The 10677-nt window shown below is 42.5% G+C and overlaps 1 protein-coding gene across 1 annotated transcript in view; it reads right to left on the reverse strand.

Moving 5' to 3' along the window:
* VPS41 (VPS41 subunit of HOPS complex) overlaps positions 1-6465 on the reverse strand; it is a 188548-nt gene extending 182083 nt beyond the window's left edge. Inside the window, exon 1 of the mRNA XM_030871168.3 lies at positions 6421-6465. Within this exon, the coding sequence (XP_030727028.1) occupies positions 6421-6441 (21 nt within the window). The 5' untranslated portion in view covers positions 6442-6465. The remainder of the gene's footprint in view (positions 1-6420) is intronic.
* Positions 6466-10677: the final 4212 nt, after the last annotated feature.

Raw genomic sequence — 10677 nt, forward strand, 5'->3', positions numbered from 1 at the left:
GAATATGAAAAAGAATATACATATGTATAACTGAATCACTCTGCTGTACAGCAGAAATTAACACAACATTGTAAATCAACTATCCTTCAGTAGAATAAATTTTAAAAAAGAAATTAGCTGCTGATCCAAAGCAGTAACATTGTACCTCCGCTGTATATTCCTTTTCCATTTATGAGCAATACCAAGTGCATTTTCTCCAGGCAAATGCTTGAATTATTAGCTCGTGGCTACAGGACAGTTACAGAAGGGGAACCGAAGGGTGGCAGCACAAACAAGGATAGAGCAATCCAAACACAACGTTAACAACCTGGCAGCAGCCTCAGGAAGGAGCTAGTTGGGCTCTCAGAAGACCCCTCCAATAAGGGCTTTCAACCCACCCGACCCCTAATCCTACAATCAGGGCCCCGTGACAGCGGCCCGGGAGAAGACTCAGCACAGCCAGCCTCAGAGGCCAGGAGGGGTTAAGAAGATGGTCAACCCAGGAGGAGAAAGAGAAGCCGGGACCTCCCAGGTTGCGAAGTCCTCACAGTTTGGAGGGAATACACACTGTTTGTAGAGGGCAACGAAGAGAATCTGGGGGAGAAATGGGAGGCTGGAGCCTGAGGAAAGCCAGCTACAAACTTTGCAGGATGAAGAAAACGAGCAGAGACCAGGCCCCAGGAAAGCAGACTAGGCTGGAGATGGACGTGAAACACACAACACTTACTACCACCTTCTTTTCCTTCCCAACAACTGTGTGCCACAGCTGAGCCTGATGGAGGAGTGTTTCTAACGTTTCACAAAGGCACAGCACGGGAAAGAAGAAATATTTTGTGTGAGATGTATTTGATATCCCTGTGCACAGAGCCTCCATTACAGAAAGCTTTTGGGTCCCCAAGGACTAGACTGGTTGAGTAGGAAAGATGAAAGGGTACCCAGGGAGCTGGCAGAAGCAGGGAGACTCAGGTTACCAACCTTTTCAACCAATTAGGCTCAACTACTATACTTATCCTGCAAATGAAGAAAAGCCGTGAGGTCTGCCCCAGCCCCAAATCTGACTTTGCATCAGAACCATCTAAATGCAGTAGGGAGAACTGGCAAATATCTGCTAATCCACTCCATCATTTTTTTTCTTTTCCATTATGGTTTATTACAGGATATTGAATATAGTTCCCTGTGCTATACAGTAGGACCTTGCTGTTTATCCATTCTATATACAATAGTTTGCACCTGCTAATCCCAAACTCCCAATCCAACCCTCCCTCCCCCTCCTCCCCCTTGGCAACCACAAGCCTGTTCTCTGAGTCTGTTTCTGTTTCGTAGACGAGTTCATTTGCGTCACATTTTAGATTCCACATATAAGTGATATAATATGGTGTTTGTCTTTCTCTTTCTGACTTCTTAGTATCCACTTCATCTTCAGTAGGTATAAATAAGAGCCCAGAATCACAAGGATTTGGTTAAAAAAAAAAAAACCAAAAACACCAACAAACAAGAAAGGGGAAAAAAACCACTAAGGAGGACAAAGTTTCTAGAAGAAACAAAGGCAACTGTGACTGAGTAGCCATGAATGGGAAGCTGCATGAAACACAGAAGCCCCTGATCTGATGAATGCTCCCTCCCCGAGGTGGTAATGCGGGAGCCCAGGAGGCTACCAGTAATCAGCTAATGACAGCAGCCTCCAGCCAACCAGCCCAGAGGAAGATGGGAGAAGAAACTCACAAGGTAATAAGCACACCCAGCTGAGCTAATTGGTGACTATACTTGTGAGATGATGGTAAAGAGTGGGCGCTCTAAAGATTTCTCTGATCCTGTGCTTTTGCAACTTCTTGTTCGGGGCTGTTTTTCCTTTAGTTATTTATTAGTAAAGTTGCTTTTAAATGACCGATCTTGGCCAAACTATATGAAAAGAGAATTGTGCACACCTAAGCCAAACCCAAGTTTGGGTTATAAATCATTGTCCTATTTACAAACCAACCACTTCAACCTAGCACTTTAACATACTTTATCTCAGTTCATACTCACAAGAGTCCCGGAGAGTAAAATCCCCAAGCTACGGGCAAGAAAACTGCGACACTCAAATATTTGTCAACTTGGTTTTTATTTTATACATGGGGCACAATCACATGAGGGTATAACTACTCATGAATGTACTATCTGATAATCCTTAAATGCTCTACAATACAGATAGAATGTTCCTCACTTCCAAAATGTAGTGGGAAATTCAAAGCAGAAACTCTCCTATCTGGTCAAAGAATAGATGGTCTGAGTGACCAAATATTTTTGTTTTTTTTGCGGTACACGGGCCTCTCACTGCTGTGGCCTCTCCCGCTGCGGAGCACAAGCTCCGGGCACGCAGGCTCAGCGGCCATGGCTCACGGGCCCAGCCGCTCCACGGCATGTGGGATCTTCCCGGACCAGGGCATGAACCCGTGTCCCCTGCATCGGCAGGCAGACTCTCAACCACTGCGCCACCAGGGAAGCCCTGACCAAGTATTTTAATGGACCAGGTTCTCTGCTGGTTGGTACGAAAGACGAAAGGGTACCCAGGGAGCTGGCAGAGTAAGCAATGTAGGAAATGTAATCTACAATTCATGTGAATTAATAACTTTCAAAAGTTTCAAGTAAGATAAAACAATTTAACACAAATTCTACTGAACCTAAATTAACAATTTGACGTTTTCAATTCAGAAGGCTATTCTCCCCCTAATAAATCCATTTAAACATTTTATTAAGCACCTAGTACCTGGAAAGCAGTAGCCCTGTGAGAGATACAGACATGAGTAAGCTCTGTGCTGATTCTTGAGGACTCAGCAATCTGCAGGAGAGATAAGACAAATACACGAACAACCAGACTTCAGGCAGAATGCTGTTCAGAAGCAAGGCATGGACAAATAGTGTTGGGCATCTGTGATTTCGAAGGTCAACTATAAGTCATTTTGGAGCTAGGTAAAACAGTTGGTTAGATTTCCCGGCACAATGCAGGGTATTAGTGCTTTCTGTGAGCTATAATATATATGTCACTATTTTTACTAACTACCTTAACCATACTCAGCATAAACAAGGATTTCCCAATGACTTTAAAAAACAAAAAAGTTCATTCATATACAAAAAGTGATTTTTTTTTCCTTTTTTTTGGTTGCGCCTTGTGGCTTGCAGGATCTTAGCTCCCCGACCAGGGATCGAACTCCTGCCCCCTACACTGGAAGCGAGGAGTCCTAACCACTGGACTGCCAGGGAATTCCCCAAAAAGCGATCTTTAGTTTGGGAGTCTGTGGACTGTGTTATAGTAACTCAGTTCAGATCTCACTCTTTTGGTTCTTCCTAAAATTACGGTGGGTAAAAGGTCCATCACCAAAAATACAATGCTCAGAAAAGTTAAGAGGAGAGGTTGAGTTTTGTCTTGCACATCTTGGAGGACTGTTTCCATTTACAGTACGTGGCACTAAGGAAAAAAAGCTTCCTTTACCCTCACCTGTTTGTCATAGTTAATTTTAACACACATCTTGATTCTTAAAGCATTCAGGAAACGTGAGGAGAATTATGTCAAGATTGTCTAAAAGGTTCAAAGCAGCAGAACAGAACAATTAGCAAATTTATTTAACACCACTTTTGGGCTCTTTTAGCCTTCCAAAAACTATGTAATAAAGGCCTCCTATCTTGGTCAGATTTCAATGGCTTCCTATGCGAAATGCAAAATACACAAATCAAGCAGACTGGGCAAAGTCTAACCATTTTTAATCTATAAAGGCCCAATAATACAGGTTCAATTATCTGGCAGCTTTCTTTAAAAAAATAAACAGAACAACAATTTGTGGATGTTAGCTTCTTTCTGCTGTTGTCTTTTTGAGAACATTCTTTCTGAGAATGACACGGATACCACTGGGGGAACAAATGCCCACTCTAACCGTATACTGGCTGTTAGAGCATCACAGGTGAAATAATGACTTGAAGGAAATGTATTAAGGTGATCAGGGCTAATTCTATTTCACAAAGTAAAAAGTGATTTAGAATAGGTTCTTAAGTATTTTTAAAAAGGCAGAGTATGCCAGTGAAAAATCGTGAGCTTTGGAGACACGACTAGAGATGTTTTAGACACAAGCCTCGGCGAGTTACTTAAGGTGACAGAATTGCAATTTGTTTATCTGTAAAATTCAATCATCTAACATACTGAGAGCCAAGCACTTTTCCAGGTGTCAGGAATACAACGTGAACAAATCCTTGCCATCATGGAGCTTATAGTCTTATGGAGAGAATATACAGAAATATACAGAGTATACAAAAAAAAAAAAGTTATTTAAGAACACAGTATGTCAGATGGTCACGAGCGTTAAGGAGAAAACTACACAAGAAGGAGGTTTCAAAGAATGGTCATGGAAGGTCTCATGCAAAAAGATAACACTTGGACAGACACAGGAAGGAAGTGACAGAAAGAGCCCTGTTAATATCTGGGGCCAAACAAAGGGAGCGGCATGAGCCAAGGCCCTGAGGCAGGTCCATGCCTAGCTTGTTGAAGGAAGAGTAAGGAAGCCAGGATAGCTGATGCACAGTTGATAGAAGGGGAAGAGAATAGTGGAAAATGAGGTCTGAGGACAAGGACAGAGAGCAATTGGGACAAGGTGCTATTGGGCAACTAGACCATTCTAAGGACTCTGGCTTTTTTTCAGAGCACAATAGGAGACCACCGGAAGGTCTGGAACATAAGAGATGCCTGATCTGACTTATATATCAGAATAAAATTTACCAACAGAATTCTTTTGTGAGGACCAAATGCAATGTGAGAGGGTTCTTTAAACTGGAAAGTCCTGTAAAAATGCAAAGCATTCTTATTATATCATTAACTTTCTAAGTGTCTTTTTACATCAGACAGCTTTGCCAAACTCCTGCACAAAACAGCAGTAAATTCTAAGAACTCTCTCCGTTCCTACTACACTATATCTAAGAATGTAGGAGCTTGGTTTCTTGCTTTTAAATCAAACCACCAAACAATTTTATTTCAACAAGAAAGATGAACAGTGTGAAAACCAATCTCACGACCATCATCAAACTCAGCTGTGAGTCATGAAATTACATGAGCATTTCCCTTTGAACTGCTTGAAATGGAAAAGGAGGCTCCAGGGGTAGGCAGAAGACTCTTCTGTCCGAATTTAATTTCTACCTCAGCAAATTTCTTATTTATTGGCATATATCAAATGTACACAGGGCAAAGTTTCATTATGTAAGTGAAGTATGTTGGAAATGGTACAAAGTAGATTATTAAACTAAAAAAATTTCTCTTATACTAAACAGCTCATCAAGTCACTGTTTAGAAGCAACTATGGAAAGTGACCGCCTTGTTAATTGACAAGGAAAAACTAAATTAAACTAAATTTACAAGGAAAAACTAAATTAAACTAAAAAAATTTACAAAAAAAAAAGTGCCAAGCTGAAATGACACTGGAAATGGAAATTTAAGGTATTTCCCCAAATTCGGATCTTCGTTTGTTTTTTTTCTTTTTTTTGGCTTTTTGATGTAACTTTGTCATTTCAACTAATGTCTGGCTACCACTACTGCCTATATGAAAATAACTCTATTGCCATCACTAACTTTTCCCTAAACTCCACTGTCACATTGCCAGGTGTCGACTGGACATTGCCATCTGATGTCTTACCAGCAACAAATAATCCCACATAACTTTTACTGAGCCCAGCTTTTCCCAAGCACTTTAAATCTGTGTTAAACCCACTCCATCTTAAAACCACCCTTCGAGGGCAGTACTATTATCATCTCTATCTCATAGTTAAAGTTAAATGACTAGCCCAAAGTCACATTTTAAGAATGAGAACCAGCAATGGAGCCTAAGACATTTTTGCTCCCGGACTGATAGATACACTTAACTACTGCCTGATGCAAAACACTGACTTAGATGTGTAACTAAATGAAATTGACCCGAAACAAAACTCATCGGATGCAACAGTGACTCAGCTTTGTACCTAAATGAAATAGTCAATAGATCCGAAACAAAACTCATCCCGTCTACGCTCTCCTAGTCCACCTGCATATCACCTCTTACCGTCCTATTTCGAGAGGAACTTAAATTTCAGCCACCTGACCTCAAAACTCAAATCATGTGTGATGCCTCCCACGGGCAGCCAGACCCTTGGAGAGCCCGGCCTGCCTTCAAGCCAAAATTTCACGGGTCACAGGCCACAAGAGCAGCGCCGAAGAAAGGGCCGCCCCGCAAACGCCGGGGGTGTGTCGGGGCGCTGTCTCTGCGTGACGTCCAGGAGCCGACATCCCACCCGCCTCTCCGCTCCCCGAAACGGACTTTTGCTGTCTCCCCGCCCCACGTGGGCCTGCCTCGTCCCGCAGGAGCCCCGCACCTCCGCACGCTCCACTGCACGCCGCCGATCGCCTCACCCTCGCCTCCCCTTCCCCTGCCTAGCAGTTGCAGCCTTTACCTGCTCCTCCGCTTCCGCCATGACCGAGCAGGGGAGTCACATGACACACCCGGAAATGAGAGAAAACAAGAGCCTGGGGCCCGGCGCCTGCTGGGAAATGTAGTTTTAGCATCGTCTGAGTCGGGAAATGTATTCTAGCTGATGAACCTACTGGGCCTCGTTTGGGCTTCCAACTCCCCAAGCTCAATGGAATTGTGCTTTGGAGAATCCAAACATAACCATCGTTAATGCTATGATTTATTTTATTGTTGGTCTTATCGTTTCCGTGGTTACCATAGTATTTATTTATACTTAGTGTATATCATGTCCTGGACTTATAGCTTTGCGTGAAATATCTCATTTAAGTCTCCCAGCAAACCTTACTGTTATTCCCGTTTACAGAGGGGAACATCTTGGCTCAGAAGTCACACAGTTAGTCAAGGACAGAACTAGGATTCGAATTCGGCTTTGTCTGATGCCAAAGACTCTGTGATTACCAAATTCAGCTTAGTCTAAAAGTGTTTTTTCCTTTTTTTTTAAGTATATTAAGTAAATATAAAACAGTCTTTGAAATAGAGAACCAGAGACAATTTATCCTCCAAAAAGATGTAGCTCCTACTGTTTGCTACTACTTTAAGTCAGCTTTCTCTTCTGGCACCTGGACATTGAAATTTTAAAAAACCTCTATGTTTAATTATTCGTTTAAATTTTTGTTGAGTATATTCTATGGGTAAATATTCAAGATAGAATACAAATCTGTCCTTGGTAAAGTCTGTAAAACCACTGTATTACTTTCATTCTTCAGAATGAATGATCCCCTCTCCATGTTTCTGGGCATTATGAACTCTCCTTCCTAAACCTCAGAATCTGCAGTATCCTGTTCAAAGATGGGCATTTACTTCTTTCCACTCATTTCCAGTAGATACAAACTACCAGAGGGCATCTCAAATGGCAGCAAGTGGTAGGTGCCCAGTGCCTTATTGACCCCCTGTGCTGCATGGACTCTGACCTAGTAGGAAGTCATGGACTCAACACTGCGCCTCCCAGGTCTCTGGCTGTAACCTGCTCGACCCACCAATTCCTCAACTGCCAGGGTGACATCATCTGAGACACCTGTCTTCTCCCCAGGTTGGAAAGGGCCTTAGCTCCACCCTCTTCCTCCAAGTCTTGTTGGAGTCCCTCTTCTAGTCTGCTGATCACTTAGTCACAGGGAATAAAGATACACCAATGCCAAGGTATCTAGATATACATAGCCAAGTACCCAATACCCTAAGTATCAACCTTTCAATCTGAGTTTCTAAGATCTTCTCTTACAAAACAGGCCGAGAACAAACATTCATTGCTCATGATGGATTCCCAGTCCCATAAGGATCCTTATACCAACCAAAGAGGCTGTGGAAGCCCCCAGTCCAGTCTCCACAGAAAAAAAGAAATAAGCCTAGCTCCTCTACTTTTCTGACTTTGCTCACACACCATAATTTTCCCTTTTCCATTAGGACCTAGACCCACCCATTAACTTCTAGGACCAAACCCTCTCCAAACTGGCAATCTCTTCTGCTTTGATGAAAACACAGGTTCAGGATTAGGAAGGAAGATAGAGGATTATTTTTAAAAAAAAAAAAAAAAAAGGAAAATAGAGGAGTATAACCACTGTCTTCCCCCGAGGGTGTTTTTGTTTTATTGTTCAATTTTATTGTGGTGAGAGGTCAGGTAACACCTCCAGAAAAAGTGTGACTAAATACTGGGAGACAGGTGGAAAAATCATCACTGAAATTCAGAACAAAATCTTGTTCTAAAATTTTGTTTTTCTTTAAATTAGGAGTTTGGGATTAACATATACACACTACTATATATAAAACAGATAAGCAACAATAACCTACTGTATAGCACAGGGAAATATACTCAATACCTTGTAATAAACTATAAGGAAAAAATCTGAAAAAGCATGAATATATGTATAGGTATAACTGAATCGCTATGCTGTACACCTGAAACTGACACAACATTGTAAATTAACTATACTTCAATTTAAGAAAAAGTAAAACAAAATTGTTTTTCTTTCCCAACAGTATGTGGCCCCTCAAAGTTCTGGGGAGCTGCTAGCTTCTCTCTCTCCTTCTGGGCTGGCAGTCTTCCTCCTGAGCCCTCTTGGCCTCTGAGGCTAGCTGTGCTGAGTCTTCTCCCAGACCACTGTCACCTGGCCCCTTGTTGATGGTAGAATGAGGGGTGGGGATCAGGAGAAAGCCTTTATTGAAAGGGTCTTCTGAGAGTCACAATCAGCTCCTTGCCCAGGGCTGCTGCTCTCTGATTCATTGCTGAACATGCTTTCTTTTTGTTTTCTTGGAGGCTGGAGCTCCCTAGGTTTGTATGATGGATGAGTCATCTCCACAAATTCTCCGAGGGACACATTCCTTTCATCTGTCACATAGGTTCTGCTCTGGGGACCCTCCTGATGGAGCACATCCATCCAATGGCAGCCCAAGCAAGCAAAGTTGGAGGCTGGCCATTGACCCTGGGCCTTCCTGGTCTTTCTACTTTTCTGGAATGCAGAATGTTCAGCCTCTCTCTCTTCCTCAGAAAGGGTGTTATGGACCTGATTGAAGCTGACTGGTAAACGAATCAACACAGATACGGAAAGATGAATTAGAGGAAGAAAGACCCCTGCCAGCTGGCAGGTTCACGCTACGCCTGTGGCCAAGATGAAATTCACATGTGACCTTCAGCCCCAAGTTTTCTCCTGTGAAATGAAAGTTTTGGGCTCTCTTATCTAGAAGGTTCTCTAGTTCCTGCTACTCGGAGTGTGGTCCACAGACCAGCAGTATCCGTATCACCTGGGAACTGGTTAGAAATGAAGAGCTTAGGCCCCTCCAGAGACTTACTGAGCAACAATCTGGATTTTAATCATATCCCCAGGTGATAAGCATGTAGAATAAAGTTTGAGAAATGTTCAGACTAACAGTCTTTCATTCTATGGCAAATTGACTGTTTCTTTCTTTCCCATCATCAGGTCACCTCTCCCAACTTCAAGCTATGGAGGTAAATGTAAGCATCAACTTCTCATTTTAAGTGTATAGGACCGAGTACTGTGAATAGTTTTCATAAACCAGAGCTAAGACTTTCTAAGTGTAGAGTGGTTCACAAGGCTCTGTCTCATAAGTTTGTTGTATAGCTCTGAAAGAGTTGACCAGCTCAATAAATTTAGTTGTTTTATTCATAATAACCTACTTCATTGTTTGAACACTATGAAGGGCTTTAATATTTTCCATTATAAGATAGTATTTCTAAATTTCAGAAAATTGAAAAATCAAAGTGGAAATATGAGGTTAAAAAAAATCACCCCTTTATCCCTTCTAATTAGATGGTGATATATAGAATCTTTTCCCAGTCCTTTAGCTTCCATTCCTCCTTAGGTTGCTACCTTTTTCAGTCTAAAGGTCTTTTTGTTTTGCGTTATGTGGGCCTCTCACTTTTGTGGTCTCCCGTTGCGGAGCACAGGCTCCGGTCGCATAGGCTCAGCGGCCATGGCTCACGCGCCCAGCCGCTCCGCGGCATGTGGGATCTTCCCGGACCGGGGCACGAACCCGTGTACCCTGCATTGGCAGGTGGACTCTCAACCACTGCGCCACCAGGGAAGCCCCTAAATGTCTTTTTTGACAGGTAGTAACAAGAAAAGTTGCACCACATTATTCTACTAACTCTGAGCAATGATATTAATCTTTCTTTAATTAACTTTCTCTCCCAAATAGCTAAAATAATATTTATATTTTCTTTATCAATTTTGGTAAGCCTCAGCTTATTTTGCAGTTTGGTTTTGCAAAACCTGTACCCACTGAAACCTGTTCCCTTCTAGTATTTCAAATGTCATTTTAAGATACAGCTTATTGTAATTTTCCCTGAGCAACCATTTTTTAAAGAAACATTTTTCTGGGACTTCCCTGCTGGCACAGTGGTTAAGAATCTGCCTGCCAATGCAGGAGACACAGGTTCGAGCCCTGGTCCAGGAAGATCCCACATGGCATGGAGCAACTAAGCCCGTGCGCCACAGCTACTGAGCCTGTGCTCTAGAGCCCGCGAGCCACAACTACTGAAGCCCGCGCGCCTAGAGCCCATGCTCCACAACAAGAGAAGCCACTGCAATAGAAGCCCGCGCACTACAACGAAGAGTAGCCCCCGCTCGCTGCAACTAGAGAAAGCCCGCGCACAGCAACGAAGACGCAACACAGCCAAAAATAAATAAATAAAATAAATAAATGTATATTTAAAAAAGAAACATTTTTC

This window comes from Globicephala melas, chromosome 9 (assembly GCF_963455315.2).
Source record: "Globicephala melas chromosome 9, mGloMel1.2, whole genome shotgun sequence".
NCBI lineage: Eukaryota > Metazoa > Chordata > Mammalia > Artiodactyla > Delphinidae > Globicephala > Globicephala melas.